General features: G+C 48.5%; 6 protein-coding genes across 6 annotated transcripts; 4 read left to right on the forward strand and 2 right to left on the reverse strand.

Moving 5' to 3' along the window:
* Nucleotides 1-351: 351 nt before the first annotated feature.
* VTN49DRAFT_3936 (uncharacterized protein) lies at nt 352-2,676 on the forward strand (the record flags this gene model as incomplete). The annotated part of the gene is made up of 2 exons (XM_069411826.1): nt 352-981; nt 1,036-2,676. 2 exons carry the CDS (start codon nt 352-354, stop codon nt 2,674-2,676), a joined length of 2,271 nt encoding a protein of 756 aa, XP_069272560.1.
* A 988-nt stretch (nt 2,677-3,664) lies between these two features.
* On the reverse strand, nt 3,665-4,713 carry VTN49DRAFT_3937 (uncharacterized protein; the record flags this gene model as incomplete). Its single annotated transcript, XM_069411827.1, has 2 exons — nt 3,665-4,507; nt 4,558-4,713. 2 exons carry the CDS (start codon nt 4,711-4,713, stop codon nt 3,665-3,667), a joined length of 999 nt encoding a protein of 332 aa, XP_069272561.1.
* A 2,670-nt stretch (nt 4,714-7,383) lies between these two features.
* VTN49DRAFT_3938 (uncharacterized protein) lies at nt 7,384-8,055 on the forward strand (the record flags this gene model as incomplete). The annotated part of the gene is made up of 3 exons (XM_069411828.1): nt 7,384-7,455; nt 7,523-7,575; nt 7,635-8,055. 3 exons carry the CDS (start codon nt 7,384-7,386, stop codon nt 8,053-8,055), a joined length of 546 nt encoding a protein of 181 aa, XP_069272562.1.
* A 2,687-nt stretch (nt 8,056-10,742) lies between these two features.
* Nucleotides 10,743-12,540, forward strand: VTN49DRAFT_3939 (uncharacterized protein; the record flags this gene model as incomplete). The annotated part of the gene is made up of 5 exons (XM_069411829.1): nt 10,743-11,150; nt 11,204-11,667; nt 11,725-12,082; nt 12,134-12,273; nt 12,336-12,540. The coding sequence occupies 5 exons, from the start codon at nt 10,743-10,745 to the stop codon at nt 12,538-12,540; spliced, it is 1,575 nt and encodes a 524-aa protein (XP_069272563.1).
* Nucleotides 12,541-13,000: 460 nt separating this feature from the next.
* VTN49DRAFT_3940 (uncharacterized protein) lies at nt 13,001-15,542 on the reverse strand (the record flags this gene model as incomplete). The annotated part of the gene is made up of 6 exons (XM_069411831.1): nt 13,001-14,128; nt 14,177-14,454; nt 14,503-15,155; nt 15,212-15,275; nt 15,345-15,459; nt 15,510-15,542. The coding sequence occupies 6 exons, from the start codon at nt 15,540-15,542 to the stop codon at nt 13,001-13,003; spliced, it is 2,271 nt and encodes a 756-aa protein (XP_069272564.1).
* Nucleotides 15,543-16,290: 748 nt separating this feature from the next.
* Nucleotides 16,291-19,147, forward strand: VTN49DRAFT_3941 (uncharacterized protein; the record flags this gene model as incomplete). The annotated part of the gene is made up of 7 exons (XM_069411832.1): nt 16,291-16,803; nt 16,855-17,423; nt 17,471-17,901; nt 17,949-18,150; nt 18,200-18,391; nt 18,438-18,851; nt 18,913-19,147. 7 exons carry the CDS (start codon nt 16,291-16,293, stop codon nt 19,145-19,147), a joined length of 2,556 nt encoding a protein of 851 aa, XP_069272565.1.
* Between the last annotated feature and the right edge of the window lie 348 nt (nt 19,148-19,495).

Genomic DNA, 19,495 nt, shown 5'->3' on the forward strand with positions numbered 1-19,495 from the left:
CAACCCTAAACCCTAGTGCCTTTTGAAAGAAGATGGTTCCAAATTAAGTTACAGAGTTTTCACCAATCAGATGTGTTTCGTGATGCCCATCAGCCGCTTCTTAAAATAGATCCCGAGATGCTGGGGGGTGATCAAGCTCCGCTGCTTGTAGGTTCCCCAGTCTTCTCTAGTTGCTTTGATTAACTACGATGACATTCATGAGGGCGGCATTCGTGCGATGAATATTCATACTGGCTTGCTGGACGGCAAGCATCAAAGTACCATACTGTAAGTAAGGGTGTACACATATCGTGCACTGTAAATCGAGCGACTGCTGAGTACGAAAGCTGATCTGATGAATTTGCGAAGACAATGGAGGCTTCCTTTAGAAATGCCGGTGACCAGTCTCGGGAGGTGACAAACGGAACGGCGGTTCAGCAGTTCAGATATTCAACATCATTCGAATCAACCTTCCGCCGCAGCAGCTCCAGCGGTGCTCGCGTTTCGGCATCAGCGTCCCCACCGCTGTATCGCAAGGAGACACCACGAAGCGCGCAGTCTTCACCCCGAGGCTCGCTGTATGGCTCGTTAGCTCATTCCGGACCTCGCTCCGTTCATTCAATGTCGCCACCACTTGTTGCCCCAAGACCTCAACTGCGAGTGCTTGTCGACGCCGTGGAGGAAAGTGAGCGCCGCGTACTTCCTCCTCGAGAAGTAACCGATGAAACCATTGACGATGCATATGTTTCTTTTATCTTGTACTGCAATCCTAACGTTCCAGCGTCTGTCGACACCGGCGAACTTCGAAAATGTTTTCGGAACCCACCGCGCAGCGACGGGAAAAACTTCAGTATCTATACCTTGTGGGAATTGGTCCGTAAATTGGATCGCAAAGAGTTGAAGACATGGATCCAGCTTGCCATCGAACTTGGCGTTGAGCCGCCGTCCTTGGAGAAGAAGCAAAGTACGCAAAAGGTTCAGCAGTATGCTGTGCGATTGAAGGTTGGAATGAGAACAATTCTACCCAGCAAATTCGGTGAAACTGACGACAGACAGCGATGGATGCGTGCAATGCATGTTGATGCCTTTTTTGAATATCTTTTGGGACATCCTCATGTGTACTATGCACAAATCCCTAGTCGGGACAGTCCGCCAAGCGAGATGAGGGATGGAGTGCTGCTGGAAGATGACCTGGCACTACGAGCTTTGGTTCCTGAGTGGAGGCCTAAACGTGGCCGGAAACGGGCTGAAGACAGACAAGCTGAAGAAGAACGGCGTAAACGGCCCCATCTTGATACGTCCGCGGCGGTGTGGGATTCCGGTTCTCTTGCTGCCCATGCCACGAACTTCCCACAAAGCGCTATTCCATTCAGTCCTTTCCCGGACGACACCGATGCCACGGATCCGTGGGCAGCAGCAGCATCATCCTTCGGAGCCAGTGCACCGCGAGATGACGTTCTTGGCGACCAGGACTTTCGTTGGCTTAGAGATCACTCTCCCGGCTATCCTCGATCCGCGGTGACTCCAAGAACGTATACAGCGGCTGAGGCAGCTGCTGAGACACAGCCGCGTTCCGCGATAACTCCAGTGTCGGGAGAAAAGCTTCGCAACAGGCGGCGTCATGGACCCGCAGTATCTTCTGCATGGACGAATACTAATGCGTCGATAACTGGGAAACTGCGTGGCCGACCGCCGAGCAAAGGCTCTGTCCCTGGCAGCGGATTTTCCTTCTTTCCAGTAAAACCTGTGCAGCGCCCGTCGTCAACAGACAACTCACGTAACAGATCATCACCGCTCCTGAGGGTTGATAAATCGCCGTCGACTGTCCAAACAACTACGGTTCAGGGCACAGATCAATCGACAGCCAACGCACGACCAGGAAAGTTACACTTGCAAGTTCCACAGAATCCAGGCCGACCGGTTCGCCTGGCAACACCCCAGACTACTGCCTCACCGGCTCGTGACGAAGCCAGAATGTCGAACGAAACTGTGCCATCAGAACGCCGCGAATCCTTTGCTGCGTCCAACACCCCATCTCAAGATCTTGGCGATGTTGCATCTATGTCGCCATTCTTTACCGAGCGGTCTCCGACAGGAACTTCGGAGAATCTTTCGACTGAACGCATCATTCATGCCCTGGCTGGCGAAATCATGCATGCAAAATTAGTTGGCCGATCACATCCTATCGAAGCTCCGGAAGCTCGAAACCTCGCACGTGCCGCTGTGCGGAAGCTGCGAGCAAAGTACGCTGGAGTTCCTTTACCGATGTTGATGTTTTTCTGTGCAATGTTCTTCGGCATTGGCCAAAAGATTGGAATCGATAATACTGCTCCAAGTTCGTTGACTGTCAGTGTCACAAATTCAACAACCGAAACCGGATATCTAGCTGGCAGTTTTGTATCAAGTCCTATCTATTCGATTCAGACCAACGTCCGAGTCAGCAGCGACATCAGTTTGAATGGCACCCTGACGGACATTTCACTCCAATCTGATTCGAACGATAATCATGACACGAGGCAGAATTCCAAGCCACTTGACTTGGAACTTGAACATGATTTGGTTGACCCATATGGACCCGACGAGGAAGGGACTTGGCGCCAACGCTATCTACGATTACGGCAGTATATGCAGAGAAAGGAAGCGGCTTTACGGGAATACAAAAAGAATATCATTCAGAGTGTCATGGCGGATATATAGGTTTATTTCGTCTTCATCATGTTGTGGTGGTCTGGCACCTACCTTACCTCTAGTTTCACGTGCAATGAAGATACCCCAGTGTTCATGAGTTATGAATGGTGGTTGTTTTCTGTTTTCCGGGAGTAGACTCGAAGTGCCTGTTCCGTGCTACTTCGGCACCCCGATGCTCCGATTCTTGTACTGATAGTAACGACTAAATCACCCCTGCCGGCTTTCCAATGGTTCAGATCAGTATTGTAAGTACGAGCTGTTCTGGTAGTTGTCGTGTCTTACCTGGTGCCGGATTCGTGAACCATGTCGACAACAAAAGCAAAGAGAGAATTGTGGTTGATTTAAGAGAAGCCTTTTTGCAGCAGATGGCCACTTCGGAGGAAAAGCGATGACAATGGATCACGACATGGCCTTTTCCTGTAGATAGACATGCTAGACAGCGCATGAAAGAAGCTTCGAGTGCCGCTCCAGAGCAGCATCCAGGGAACTAGGTGAGCAAAGTGTAGCCATCTGTTACTATCCGTCCATGACTGTCGTCGTTTGTATCATCTTTCATCAGAAACAAGCATCGTGCGATGATCATGGAATGAATCCTCTTTGGCATCCAGCATCTTCTAATCTGTTCGTAATGGCACATGTTCTGCAGGGAGCTTTCTTACGAAGCTGGCCACCGCCTTTGAAAGATACCGGGTTGAGAAACAATACCTTTTTATTAACAGCGTCGCGCCCTGAATGAACTGTACCTATCTTATCAGACAAAGAGCTAGCCACAGCTTGTGCAAGCCATCACTTCAGAGCCCAAACCGAACGCATGAAAACCATAGAAACGCACACAATGCGCCAGGATAGGTAATCCGTCGCACGAACTCCTAAGAATACAGTGAGGGGTATAGATACTCTGAACGACCGAATCGAGAAGGAGGCAGAAGAGCAAAAGAAGCGTATGGCAACAGCTCACACAGCGAATCACACGCAGCGGGTTTCCGTCCTTTCTCACTTAGGTAGAGGCTGAAAACTTTTTCTCCTCCATTTTGATTCTTTCCTCTTCATCTTCAGTGCTTCCGTCAGCCATTTGTTCTTCCTTGACGAACAGGTCCCAGTCGGGGCCGTCGGTTTGGGAACGCGGTGGCTGATAGTGGATGAATTTGGTTTTCCGGGCAGGATTGGATGTTCCATTCTCCCCTGCCATTGTTGCTCCCGCGTGAAGCATCGGCTCGAGGGGGTAAGGCTGTGGGCAACATCCATAATCCATCGGCTTCCAGTCCAAATCCTGGCTGTGCTTGGGGAAAGTTCCGGGATTGTCATACAGGATGGACTCCGGCATTGTCTGTGTGCCTTGATTTTGCTGGAAAACTCCCAACTCAGCAGGGCAGACATATGCAGGTTCCATGTTGTGAGTCGATGCTGCCGAAAGCATGTTCTGAGGGAAAGCTGCTAACATGCCATTCCCAGGCGGACGGAAGATTCCCGATGGAGGCTCATGCTTTGGCATGGAGAGAGTGAAAGTACCGTTTGTGGACTCCGGCTCCGTCTTCTTGCTCGCTTTAGGAGCGAAATCCTCAGGGCCAAGAGCCTTCTTCCAGTTCTTGTGTACACCTCCAGGAGCCACTTTACTCATAATTTTCTGGTACGGATTGCCAGCACCTCTGGCACTTCCACTCTTTGCATCGGTTTTCCCAGCACTGCTGCCTTTGTTTGAGGGTTTCTTGGCAGCAGGATGCGTGATAGTGCTCTCGGAACCATACAGATCTTCCATTTGCTGCTTAAAGCGAGAGTACCTCATACGAGCAGCATGGCCATTGGAGATGTCAAGTTCGGCTGCCACAGCATGCCAATTCACCTACAATATCAGGAGTCGGCCTTGGAGTCTATGACGGGGACGGAACTTACTGGCCGTAAGTCGAGTTGCTTCAGGATTGCATACAGAAACCTTGCAGTCTGACCCTCAGTAGGCAGGGCCTTGTTCCGACGAGAAGTGGACATTGTTGCCGTGACCAGGTTGCTTTGAGTATTTTGCAAGTGAGACACGTCTTGATCTCTAACCATCGGTTAGCAATTCTGTTGAGCGTTCTCAGATGCAGGTTCTCTCTGGCAGAAAAAGGTCAGAAATAAATAAGATGCTCGATCCTGACGATGTAAAAGCGATAAGACGGACAAGTTTAAGACAATGGAATGTACGCAGAGGTGTATGGCTTTGTACCTCTGTTGACACAACAAGATTTATGTGAACTGAATTGTGCGAAGCGTGTGTTTTTGTTGCCTTTGCGAGACTTCAGACGCAAACAGACCAAATACTTGTCAACACAAAAGGCTTTCACGCCTGCAGATTTGCCTTCTATATCACACGATCCTATTTTGCTTGCTTTTCGATGTTGCCATAAAAGATGGCCTGTAGGATTCTACTGGCGATGACACTCTGAAATGACTAATGTACTGACTCTGAAACCTTTATATGGGTCCATCTCATGTTTGCTTTGCCCCTGAATATGCCCCTACAAGTGTCACAAGCCCACCAGAGGTATGGTAATCGTCCCCAGAGACCCGGAGAAGAGAGGCATTTATGGATAAGTCCGGCAGTTTGGTAGCAGTTTGGCTGGGGCAAGGTGCTCACAAGACCAGAAAGACTTTTCTTGTGGCTGGTTCTAGACGACATTGGACAGCTCTTGAGTGAATGGCCAGGGGGTCAGGACCGACGTATGCCCTGTTGGCATTGCAATATCATCTCAACCTCCCAGTTAGGCACCTACAAGTTTGATTACGTCGCTTTATATCAGGCCTCGACGTCAATTATTGCCAGCTACCATGACTTGGAAGCAGAGGGTATGGATTATTGTAATGACCGTGTCTGCGCATAACCCTAGGGCTAGGGTTATTGTGTCTATGTATTTGACGGAGTCAATCGGCAACTGACGCCAGGCAGTTTCGGCGCAGCCAAGCTGTTCAATTCGCTTCAGCTCCCTACTGAGGAGAATTTTGCACTTTTCGCTTTTGTGGCATTATCCGTCGACCTAATCAGAAGGAGCATAAATTCATTTCACCTTCAGACGAGCAGAGTCCGCTGAGTTGCGTGCACATACTCACAGTTTAGTTGTTCCTCTCACATCCTTTTGCAACATAAACAGCTCCTGTTTACATTTCATGTAAATAGAGACTTGTGCTCGAAGCATCTCTTGGCCTTTCGGTGGCAGCATATCCTATTCTGCAACTTACAAATTTCAGTCCGCATGTCTCCCACTCCATACCGCTGCCTTTCCGCCCCTCGAACAGACTCCAATAGCAAGCAGTGCGAGGAAAAGGTACATACGTCAAAATGGTCAACAACAGTAACACACCCCCTTCCGAACCTGCCGCGACTCCCAGAGTCAAGCAGAGCAGACTTTTGTTCAATTTGAGAGTGTTACAAAGCAATCGACACCAGAGGGCAAGGTAAGTTAATGGAATTGCTGTTGGATAGCTTATGGTTGACAATTAGTTTGCTTGTGTAGGTTGACTTGTCTGCAGTTACTCAAGCCATTGGCACAACCAACCACAATGCCACTCGCATCCGGCTCAACAAGATCAAAAAGGAACATGGCCACCGCAACCTCCAATCCCAAGTCTGGTTATGAGAAGTATTGATTACAGCAAGGCAAAGTCTTAGCATTTGGCGTCGGACACAGACTCGCTTTCCAAGGCCAATTGCCATCCAAGATCGCTAAAAGCAGCAGCAAGCAAGCTTTCAACGGAACAAAGCCCATATCTCCGGGAAAGAAGTCTGCTTTATTGGATACCGTGAGCAAAACCTCTTCCACGAACAACATTAAGGACTTGAACGGGTTTCGGAGGACGCTTGCTTGAATCATCGAGTTGCTGAATGTCATCGCATATTTGAACTTCTCGCACGCTAGTCCGATGTCTTCTCCGTGTCTGTGGACTAGACTCCCTTTTCCACTGAGTATATCGATAGACTGAACACTCTAGTCACAGTATAAGTTTTCTTGTTCCGGTTCTAGAAAATAGCAATGGAGTCGCTTCCGAGTGAAGTGCTCAATAGCTATGGCTCCAGAGGTCTCGTCTGTCCCTTCCTTATCAATCTATTCTGATAACTACCTAGTCAACAAATCAAAACGTTGAATTTCCCTTTGTATTGTCATCCGATCCTGCTTGTCTGCTAATCCTGAACGAAGCAGGCTGGATCATCCGATATTTTGATCTCTTGCTACTATCTTCGTTTCCTTCTTCGTCCGTAACAAAATTGCGACTCATACCATTCTAGTGTGTATGTTCTTAATGAATACAATGTACATTTATCTACTATTGCTGCTACTGTGCCTAGTCTCCAGGGACTGAGAGCGCAAAGCAAGCCTCCCAGTGCTGGAAAGGAGGATTGATCATCTGTCACCTCCTGAACCTGCGATAGTAAACCAACATCGCTACAGCGACAGATGTTCAGCTCGTGTAACGATGGGATTTATCTTTTTCTTGTCGTGACTCTCTCTCTCCTTCTTTCAGATCACTTGCCTTCCCTTCTCATCGTCAACTACAATTCTCCATTCCTCACATCTTCCCAACCCCGGTGCTTCTGTATCCCACAATTGTCGTATTTCACAGTTCATTTTTGACGCATTATCAGCGCCTCCGTCTTCAACCTGGTGAACGTTCGTCCCAGGCTCTCGTCAGGATCACTTTCTGAGAACACAGTCTCACGTGACCCTGTAAACCCTGATTCCAACGACCATGGTACCAATGATCCCAAAGGAACAACTCCAGTTCCTGATCTCATGTGTGAATCATTCTGTCAAGGGAAAGGTATAATGCTTTCTTTACATATTAGTCGAAGATTGGAGGGATTATGTCGACCGACAAAATGCCATAGGTGGATTGGGCGGCAGTCGCGAAGGAATTGAACATTGTCTCCCAGAGTGCGGCGTAAGTTGAGAGATGAGTCTCCTCTTGGATCATAATTGTACTAATTCTTAACGCAACAGCGCGGAAAGATACGATTGTATTGTGAAATCAGTCTCTGTGGAGGGTGCTCATACGGAGACTTCCGAGTCTCCGGACTCGACTCAGAACTCCCCAGTTCACAACCTCGTGTCCAAGAATTTCATGACATCCAACCAGACGGGAAACCGAATTACCAAAACCAACAAGACGATTAACATGACAGACATCATCAGACCCAGACCTGCGAAGAGCAGCCGTAAGAGAACGGCAGACGAAATGGACTCCAGCGATGAAGAGCCAAATGCGAACAATGGCTCTGAATCAGACAATGATCCTTTAGTGTCGCCGCTTGTCGAAATGCTCAAGCGCAAACGTGGTGGAGGTCATCTGATCACGATGGGTAATATGGAAAACTTCCCTCTCCAGCTGCAGCGCGATGATCACGACGTTGAGATGCTTTGATTCTCCTCTCCTTTATTGCCTGCTGCATGTCCATGAGTTTGATGAAGCTGTGCTCAGAGATTCTCGAATCTCAGCTCTAATTCTGTGATTTTGTCATGTTCTTTCGCTTCAACAAGTGGCTCTCATACTGTTGTCACTGGAAATGAAACTTATCCGCGCATTCTTTGCTCTTTTCCTCAGAAGTATTACATTGATTCTAGGGCAAATCAAATCATCCGCATAACAAACTTGTCTGGAATTCCAATTGCAAGAGCAGTTTTATCAGTGCATCTTGACGGAATCTGTTGTGAGTATAAATGGCATCAGATGATTTCACTTGTGATACGAACAAGAAAACTATCGTTAAAATTCCTGCTGTCACAAATCCATGCAGACAGAATCAATTTTCTAGTCCTCTAACTATCAACTAGATCACGAATGAACTCAATACTGCTGCTGTTTTGATGCAGACCTATCAATAACGTCTGCAAATTGATCGTGATTCCTAAGACTCCTGTAATCATAGGCAGTTATATCACAGTTCATTTATACTCCACAAACTGATCAATGCCAGCAGTAGACTGTATGCGAATGAACTACTTCAGTGAGATGCGGTATACTCTGATCTTCTTCCGTCTTCCGCTGTGTGGTGTGGGCGATTGATGGTAGAATGGTGGCCAAAAATTGGTAGATTGATCGGATCGAGCTCAGACGAATACGAATTTCGCTACTAATCCTTGCTCAAGGATAATATCCTTTTCTATCAACGAATATTGAAGCCTGCAGAATTGGATCACGACCAACTTCTACATCGTCGAGGACGCGCTAGCGCCCGCTGATATTGACTCGAGGGAAGCAGGTGCATGCTGGGATGCAGGGAGGGGCCGGCCTACCATGTTCGAAATCCGCCGTACTCGAGCCGTCAACACGACGGATAGGGACCCTCGTTTGATTTGTGCTGTTTGAAACATTCGTTGCACATGGTGCTCTTCGTGCTATGACGTCGGGCCGCCGAGTAACCTATCATCTGTTTTGGCACGAAGCTTGTTCACGGCAGGCCGAAGTTCGAATCTCCCAATACATGTCAGCACTGAGACAACCAACTCTCCAGTGATGACATCGCTGTGATAAGTTCAATGTCAGCGTAAGACTGTGGATCAGAGCTCAGCACCTTGCTGAGAGCACGAAGCTGGAAGATAATGCTGAAATGTTCCGTAAACCTCCAGAAATTCACCGTATATCGCCGTAATAGCCCCAGTTTCCTCCGTTGGTGACCAGGTTGCACAGCATTACGGTCCATGCATAGTCCACGGCCTGTGTGGCGCTGTTGCCAACTGAAAATGACTCGATGAACACCTGGGCTCATCAAACGGATAGGCCGATTTATATGAGTAAGAATGCTCAATTACCGATGCTGAATGCATTGGTGCTATGTTTGCGGATTGCAATGACATCGTCCAGAGAGTCCAGAGACGTTGCAATAATTGATGCATGACATGTATGACGTGATGCTCGGTTTTGAATTCGTAAGTTGACCAAAACAACATAAGGGATCATGGCAAGACTCGCTGCATAATGAGCATCTGCAAAAAAGTGACACCGAGCCACGCTTTATCTGACGTCGATAAAGTCTTGTCATATGAGCGCGGCTCCAAAAGACAAGGCTCAATGCCCGAAGTTCAAGTTCGCATGCTTTGGGACGTTGGTTTTTCCAACACCAAGCGTCGTAGGTCGGCTATTAAACCGGCATAGTCAAGGACAGCAGCCAAAGTGCCATCATGCCACAATTGGTCATAGTCGGCCTGATCGATGAATCCTAATCAAAGCTTGCGGAGGTTCTCCATGGGGCCCCGGCAATTTAAAGATAGCTTCGCCTGATGCTTGGCCCGGGTTCAGAGTCCAACATACGGAGTGCAACCATTAACTCCGTAGAGCCGAGAGCCAACTCTGGAGGTCAGACCATCGAACTTGCTTCATGACTCGAAATTAACCGAACCACGTGAATTCGACCTCGGCTGGAGAGCTCCTCCAACAGGATAATTTTGCGGGCTGAATTTAAGCGCCAAGTCAACGTACCTTGACCATTGTGGAGCTTGCTGCTGGATAGACTAACCCTATCTGGAATAAACCCTGTTGAAGCTCGGCCCCAGAATTTTCCGGATTTCTTGAGTGATGACCCTGTCGAGAAGCCCTAATCCAATCAGATACTGCTCGCTTGATCGTTGACCCTCTGAGAAATACCACCGTCGTGTCATCGAAGAATCGCGCTACTCCGTAGCTTGATCCCGCTCCCCATATTTTTCCCCGTCTGGGGTCAACTATTGTGGGGACATCGAAGCGGCGCAAATATGGAGGGCTGAAGTGCACGTTAAAAGTTTGCCTCTTTTTTACCGAATACTCCGTAAAGCTGCCGAAATCCTGGTATCATGATAGGAGATCGACATTTTCGCGCAGCAACTTGAGATTGCGCGGTTGGGAGGAAAGAAAGCGAGCAGATCTTGACGTTTGATTGGCTTAATTGGCTTAATTGGCATCGTGGATAGCTCAAGCTGACTCACTATTCCCGCAATGCGGGGAGCTGCCACTGCTACGGCACTATATAAATAAGATCAAGGCGCGGTCATTGCGGAGAAATCACCAGGCAGACCCAGATTGTCCCTGTGTTGCAACACTCGACGCCGACGGGAAGTCGGAAACCACTGCCCACCATGCAGCTGCCGACTTTTCCCAAGATCTACAATACCTATTTCCTCGCCATCATCGCGACGGTGGGAGGAATGCTTTTCGGTTTCGACATTTCTTCTATGTCGGCAATTGTGAGCACGAAACAATACATCGATTTCTTCGATAACCCGCATGGCGTCTTGCAGGGTGCTATCGGATCCTCATTGGCAGCTGGCTCTGTCATTGGCTCGGCAATAGCAGGGCCAGTGTCTGACCGCATCGGCCGTCGCGATTCGATCATGTTTGCCTGCATCTGGTGGCTGATTGGAACTGGCATCCAAGCGGGTGTTACAAGTTGGGGAACATTGATTGCGGGACGAGTCCTCAACGGGGTGTGTGTGGGTATCACATCTTCGCAGGTGCCTGTATATCTGGCAGAAATCAGTAAGAAGGTGAGCAATTGCAATAGTACCATTCAGGATGTTAATAACTGACACTCTCCAAGGAAAAACGAGGCTCGATCATCGTAATTCAGCAACTGGCCATCGAATGGGGTATTTTCATCATGTTCTTCATCGGCTATGGTTGTTCCTTTATCGACGGCCCGGCTTCGTTCCGTACGGCATGGGGTCTGCAGTACGTTCCATGCGTTTTTCTTATGATGGGCCTTCCGTTCTTGCCCCGATCGCCTCGTTGGCTCGCTAAGGTTGATCGCACTGAAGAGGCCATCACGACCCTTGCGCGTATCCAAGCCAACGGAGATGTTAATGATCCATTGGTGGTGGCCGAATGGGAAGAAATCACAACTGTCCTTGCTGCAGAGCGCTCAGCGGCACCGGGTTGGCGAAAGTTCGTACAGAATGGAATGTGGAAGCGCACGTTTGCCGGGTTCAGCGTGCAGGCATGGCAGCAGCTGAGTGGTGCCAACATTATGACTTACTATGTGGTCTATGTTTTTGCCATGGCAAAGTACGTACTTGAACTGGTGTCGCCAATCAACTTTCGGGTCGTCTAACAACGTCACAGTCTCCAGGGTAATATCCTCCTGATCTCTTCCGGTGTCCAATACGCGCTCTTCATTATTTTCACTTCCGTGATCTTTTTCTACATCGACAAGACCAGTCGACGAGGCCTTTTGATCTGGGGTGCCATTTCCATGGCAGTGTGCCATTTCGTCGTCGCGGGCGTTTTGTCTGCTGGAGAGTATGTTCCGGAAGGCGTAGACGGAAACCTCAACGTCAGAATCCGGGTGATGGGCAGCAAGGCGCACACTGTTATCGCATTCAGCTACCTCCTGATCATCTGCTATGCCCTCACACTTGCTCCAGTTTGCTGGGTGTATGCGGCCGAAGTCTGGTCACTCGAGACTCGAGCAACTGGAATGGTATTTACTCCATTCTAAAATGCGTATGGCAACATCGCTGACAACCTGCAGGGTATCGCTGCCATTGGCAATTGGCTCTTCAACTTCGCCCTCGGCCTGTATCTGCCACCGGGTTTTGCGAATATTACCTGGAAGATGTTCCTGGTTCATGGATTCCTTTGCATTGGCGCAGCTGCTCAGTTCTTCCTCAGGTATGCCCCCAATTTCAACAACGCCATGTTTTACGTTTCTATTGACGCTGGTTTTACTCTAGCTACCCCGAAACATGTGGCAAAACTCTCGAAGAAATCGAGGAAATGTTCAGCCCCGGCGGGCCTTATCCCTGGCAAACCAAGAAAGGCCATTCCAAGCTGGATGCACGTATCCGGGAAGCTCAGGAGAAGCATCTTCAGATCAAAGACGTCGCTGTGCACCAAGAGCACGCTTTGCCAGCGGAAGCCACCAAAGAGCATGCTTGATTTTCGCTAATCTGCTTTGATTTGTCGTTTCAAGCAAGCTCTGTAACACCTATCAACCGATAATGTACATTCATCCAATTTCAGCATGATGAGACGATTCATGAGCATAATCCAACAAGTAATTAATGGTCCAGCACGTAGCGCCTTGCCGATGTGTTTCAAATTAAGAGTTGTCTCTAAGATCCTACGTAAAATCATCTTACTACAATGCTAACCATCAGACCATGTCCGAGACTCCGAAATAACCGGTTAATCCGATCAACCCTTTTTTTCCTATTTGCCTTCGGCCCATCGGGTCAAATGATAACCCGAGTAAATACCCTAACCCTAGCTGATTCTTGCCGAAACCCTAACAAATACAGAAACGGGTAGCAATTACATGTCACGAAGTGAGCATAGCTAAGGTGCAAAATGGCTTGTCATTCTCTATATCCAGTCCTGTCATCGATTGAATACGGTCTCAAATCGTCGTCACTTTAACAGCAGGCTCCGTAACAACGCCAGTGGCGCTCGGAGTAACCTTAATCGTCTGCAGAACATTATGCGTTGCGCTCGGATCAACAATTTCCACCTCAGTCTCACGGCTGATCTTGCCATTGACCAACAGCTCCAGTCCGTCAAATGCATCACCCTGAGGATCTTTGAGTTTCGGGTTGATAGGCGTGACGGAGCCGGGTCTGATAAGAATCGGCAATGTCTCGAAACCATGAGTCTCGGTGTACCACCGACCTGGCTCGTAGGTCTTCTTGTGGTCGAACCACGAAACCCAGTTTCCATTCTGGTCGTCCTCGCTACGCGGGACATAGAAGGTCACGGTACCTTCTTCGCTGAAGACAGGCGCGACAAGGAGATTACTGCCAAACATGTATTGAGTGTCGATAGTATAGGTATTCAGGTCGTCCGGGAACTCGAGGAACATGGCCCGCATCAACGGTGTTCCGTTCCGATTCCCGTCCAGTGCGGCTTGAAGAAGGTACGGGGTCAGGAGAATCTTTCGCTTGACGCAGTCGCGGAGAACTGCACTGCAGTCTTCGCCATAGATCCACGGGACGCGGAAAGACGACGAGCCGTGCAGTCGGGAATGCGAAGACAACAAACCGAACTGTACCCACCGCTTGTACAGTGCTGGTGGTGGTGTCCCTTCGAATCCGCCAATGTCCGATGCCCAGTAGATGTATCCGCAGAGAGATAGGCTCAGGCCACCCCGGAGAGATTCTGCCATGGCTTCAAAAGTGCTCTCGCAATCTCCGCCCCAATGAACTGGAAAAGCCTGTCCGCCAGGAGCAGTACTGCGGGCGAAGAGAAGACCCTGAGACTTCCCAACTCTCTCTGTCATAGTCTCGTACACAATTTTGTTGTAAAGCAGCGCATAGTAATTGTGCATTCTAGCTGGATCCGAGCCATCATGGTATTTGACGTTCTTGAAGGGGATGCGCTCTCCAAAGTCGGTTTTGAATGTATCCACACCGATGTCCATCAAACGCCGCAGGTGACTGCAGTACCATTCAACGGCTTTAGGGTTTGTGAAGTCAACAACAGCCATTCCGGCTTGCCACATATCCCATTGCCAAACACTTCCATCGGTTCGCTAGGAACAGTTAGACAACTGTAGGTGGACCAACTCGAGCTTGCTTACCTTGATGAAGTAGCCTTTTTCCTTTCCCTCCTTGAACAATGGAGATGCCTGGCCAACATACGGGTTGATCCAAACGCTGATTTTCAGGCCACGTTCCTTGAGACGTCGGATATATGCAGCGGCATCGGGGAACATTTCACTATCAAATTCGAAGTCGCACCATTGGTATGATTTCATCCAGAAACAGTCGAAGTGGAACACTCCAAGTGGGATATCTCGATCGCGGAAACCATCCAGGAATCCGGTGACTGTCTTTTCATCATAATTGGTGATGAAACCTGGTCATTGATTAGCGAGTATTCCATTGGAGTCAAGAAAGACCATACTTGTTGTCAACCACAAGTTGTAGCTCCACGAAGGCACCAAGCTGGGCCGTCCAGTCAACGCGACATACCGCTTGAGGACCTCCTTCGGTGTGCCGCCGTAGATAATGAAGTACTGCAGCTCTTCTCCGGGAACGGAGATATTGACACGAGTCGTGCGTTCCGATTGAATTTCTAGACTGACCTTCCCAGGATGATTGATGAAGACTCCGTAGCCCTTTGATGAAATGTAGAAGGGGACATTCTTATAAGCGAGGTCGGACGATGTTCCACCATCTTCATTCCAAATGTCCACTGTCTGGCCATTCTTGACAAATGGACCGAACCGTTCACCCAGACCGTAAATCTTCTCGCCAACCCCTAGATCCAGTTCGGCGAGCATGTACCCTTCATGTTCAATGAACAGGCTATCGTCCCACTTTGTCTTCTCCGTCGTCTTGTCCCTTACGTATCCAATTGACCGCCAGGAGTGCCCAGTGACCTTTTCGCCGGTATTCGTGGCAAAGCGAAAATCCAGATCATTCTGGGAAGTTTTCACGGTGAGACTCAGATCGCCACTGCTGTAGACAAGTTTGTCATTTTTGACGTTTTCGATCTTAACATGCCCTGTGGTCGAATTGAGTTTGTAATGTGGTCCGTTGTCAACCGCCCCAGCCCTGAAGCGAGTCAGCCATAAAATGGCGCACCGACAAAAGTGCCTCTGGAGGGATACCAATGAACAAACTTAACCCCGATGACTCCTTCGAGCGGCGAAGTTAATTCGGTAGATATTGTTGCTGATCAGGGATATATTAGCTGCTGCTTCTAAACTGAATTTTTGTCCCAGCTGCAGGCCCAAGGCATACGAGAATTGAGAGTATCTCCACGATGGCGCTGCACTTTATTCAAGAGCAGATCAACGGTTTCATCTTTGACAGTCAATCTTTCCACGTTACTCATCCAGTCAACTGTGATGCCTTCCTATTCTTGTGTCAATCAACGTCCATCCATATGCTGCATGGACCACCTACTCTAAGGCGCCACATTCCCTCCGTGAACTTCATCTTGGTCAGCTTGTCGTCTGGCCTGCCCAAGAACTCTGCGTTTATCCTTTCGGAGATCTAACAGGATCTAGAGCTGAGCAGCGAAGTCTTACTCGATCTACGGCTTTAAATCTTGGGAAACTTCGCTACTTTAAGCTATTGCTATCAGATGATCGGAACCTAGCTGGCTACCCCAGATTGTGGACTTCGGGATCTGATATCGTTAGTCTCGATCTGCGCGCATTTATCCGGCGCATCGGGCTTCGGCAGTGCAGATCAAGCACGATTTTATCCACAGTATCAGATTAACCGAGCCAATCTTGTGCCTCGGGACATTATCCCGACCTTCTGATTGGCAAATGCCTCATGAGAATATCAAAAGTCAGCGTCGGGAATTTGTTGGTTGGCCAACGTTGAAAAGCACCGATGAATCACCGACTGAAGTCGCTGGCGACAACAGCTCCATCGTCGAAGACATCATGACGGAAGTCGGAAGCTCCGCTGCCGTTGCCAAGACATCCAGCAAGCAGATGCAAGTACGGAGTACTCCGTACAAACACTGCAAACGTTCCTGATTCCTATCGATCTTACTCCCGCTTTCCCTATTGGAAACGGAACTCTGCAATATCCGTTGTCTATTTTGGTCCTTTGCTGACAGGTACATACAACAATCAAGAGAGTATATAAACCCATTGCAAGCAAATGTCCAATTTCTGGTCTATATACCATATTAAAATCAAAGGATATTTTGTGTCTGACGACATTGATCATGCCTGATATTTCCAAACGCGTGGTGATTCAGATTGATGAAGGCTGGCAGTTCCGAGAAGCTTCGGAGACAGAATGGCTGCCAGTCGCCCAGTTTCCGACCAATGTTCATTTGGACCTGCTTCGCCATAAAAAGATCCCGGATCCGTTTTTGGACAAAAATGAACTGCTTGTCCAATGGGTTGGTGAGAAGACATGGCTGTATCGCACCGAATTTGACGTCCCAGATGCTAGCGGTTACGAAAAGGTCGTCCTCAATTTCGACGGCCTGGATACTTTTGCAACTGTCGTTGTCAATGGACACGAAATTTTGAAGTCGAATAACATGTTTATCCCACAGCGAGTTGACATCACGAAGGTGGTCAAAGCAGGAGACAAAAACTCGCTGGAGATTACATTTGACAGCGCCTTGATCTTGGGAAAGAAGATCCAAGAGCAGTATCCGGATCATAAATGGGTACTTTGGAATGGCGATGCTAGTCGATTGGCCGTGCGCAAGGCACAATATCACTACGTATGTTGCCCTATTCGACCAGAATTTTGCAGTTTCTGACAATTGCCTTAGGGATGGGATTGGGGTCCGACTTTGATGACCGCTGGGCCATGGAGACCAGTTTGGCTTGAGTTGTACAACGCCAAAATCAGTGACCTGTATTTCACCATTAATGTGGCAGATTCTCTAGACTCTGCTTCAGTTGTCGCCAAAGCAGATGTTGAAGGATCTGCCACAGAGGTGATATTCGAGCTGTCTCTCAATGGGAAGCTTGTTCAGCAGTCGTCCTCTAAGATCAATGGAGGATATGCTCAAGCAACTCTTGATGTGTCTCAGCCAGAACTCTGGTACCCAACGTCATACGGTTCGCAGCCTCTGTATGAGCTAAAGGCTACTCTTTTGCAGGGTGGCTCGGAATTGGATGCTTCGAGTAAGAGGGTTGGAATTCGTAAAGCGAGGGTAGTTCAGCGCGAGCTCAACGATGCCCCCGGCACATCCTTCTTCTTTGAAATCAACAACATTCCGATATTCTGTGGAGGATCAAACTGGATCCCTGCAGACAACTTCATTCCGAGAATTGGGAAACAGAAATATTATGACTGGCTGAAAATTGTTCGCGATGGAAATCAAGCCATGGTCCGGTAAGTGCAGTGACCCTGTTCATGAGAATAAGTTGACAATGAAATAGGGTCTGGGGTGGTGGCATCTACGAAGAAGATGTCTTCTACGATGCAGCGGATGAATTGGGTATCCTGATCTGGCAAGACTTTATGTTTGCCTGTGGTAATTACCCAGCGAAGATTTCGTCGCTTCGGGACTCTATCAAAGAAGAAGCCATTGCGAACGTGAAACGACTGCGACACCACCCATCTATTGTGATCTACGCGGGAAATAATGAAGATTATTCGTTGCGGGAATCCGAAGGACTGACATATGACCCGGAAAACAAAGACCCAGACAGCTGGCTTGAGACGGACTTTCCAGCTAGATACATATACGAGAAGATTTTGGTTGATGTGACAAAGGAGTTGGTGCCAGATACCTATTATCACTTTGGCAGCCCGTACGGCGGAGAGGATACCAGTGATACTACAGTGGGAGACATCCACCAGTGGAATGGTACGCCCGCAAACCCAGTGACTTGAACTAAAACTGATGGAAAATAGTTTGGCACGGCTCGCAAGAACGATATCAGAATTACGACAAGCTATCCGGGCGTTTTGTATCTGAGTTTGGAATGGAAGCATTCCCTGATGCCAAAACAATCGAGTCCTATATCACCGAGGAATCGCGGGATGAACTCTACGCGCAATCTCAAACCGTTGATTTCCACAACAAAGCTGATGGCCACGAAAAGAGATTGGCTGGGTATGTGTCTCGTCAATCCGTCAGAAAGGAGAATCCTGACCTTGATAAGATACCTTGCCGAGAATTTTGATTTCAGCACTCGACCTCTCAAAGACTACGTCTACGTGACCCAACTCATGCAGGCGGATTGTCTCTCGACGGCGTACCGAGTATGGCGCAGGAACTGGAAAGGGCCAGGTCGTGAATACACGGCTGGAGCTCTCGTTTGGCAGATCAATGACTGCTGGCCAGTAACATCATGGTATGGGTTAACCTACTTTAAGAATCGACATAACTGACCAATTTAGGGCCATCGCTGACTATTACCTACGGCCGAAACTGTCATATTATGCCATTAAGCAGCATCTAGCACCTGTCATCATTGGCATGAAGCGTGAAGTGCGCGAGACACGCCGGGATAAATATACATCCCTAGTTGATCGTTCTGTTGTTGTTGAGTTGTGGGTGTCGAGCTTCCTTTTGAACGACATCGAAGGGAAACTGCATGTCAAAGCATTCGACGTCATCACAGGAAACAAGATCTATGACAAAGACCACGGCCTGGTGCAAGTCACATCCAATCGGAGCACCGACCTTGTCGAGTTCGGCCTTCCAAAAGTGAGCGACGTGGAAGATCCCAGTCGAGTCGTAATCGCGGCGTATCTGTTCGACCTAGAAGGAAAGCAGATTGCGCGCTACGTCAATTGGCCCGAACCTCTGAAGTAAGGCACCAATTTCGAGCTCAAAGATTCAGTGTGGCCTATGCTAACGCTGAATCCACAGATATGTCAAACTTCAGCACCCAACCGATCTGAGAGTCGACCGTGTGGATGACTCGATACGGATCCAGACTGACAGGCCATTGAAAGGAGTGACACTGGAGGCAAACGACGTTGAATTCGAGGAAAATCTTGCCGACATTGTTCCTGAAGAGACGGTGACCTTCAAAGCTAAAGAGAGTCTCGGTGACCAGAAGGTCGATGTGCGCTTCTACAAGCCAGACAGGCATGATAAGTAGAGAGGTTGGTTGGTTCCATGATAAATTGTGTAAATAGAATTTTGCGAAGCTGCTTCACGCGAATGAATCAAAAGCTCTATTGACGATTTGACGTGAACAACAATAGAGCTGGAACTTAACGTCCAACTTGGTCGAACAGAAGCATCATGCTGGAAACATCCAGGTGAGGTACGGCATTCATCTCGTGTTTTAATTACTTGAAATAGCAATTAGTCTCAAGACCGTACAAATTTCAGTTTTGAGATCAACTTGAGATTTGAAGAGCAAACTTTGCGCAATTTGAACTAATTTCGGCCAATGATCTACGCCGGTGTTATCCTTATCAAATGTTCGCGACCAACGTCATGT

Source organism: Thermomyces lanuginosus (assembly GCF_041956635.1).
Source record: "Thermomyces lanuginosus strain ATCC 200065 unplaced genomic scaffold VTN49scaffold_3, whole genome shotgun sequence".
NCBI lineage: Eukaryota > Fungi > Ascomycota > Eurotiomycetes > Eurotiales > Trichocomaceae > Thermomyces > Thermomyces lanuginosus.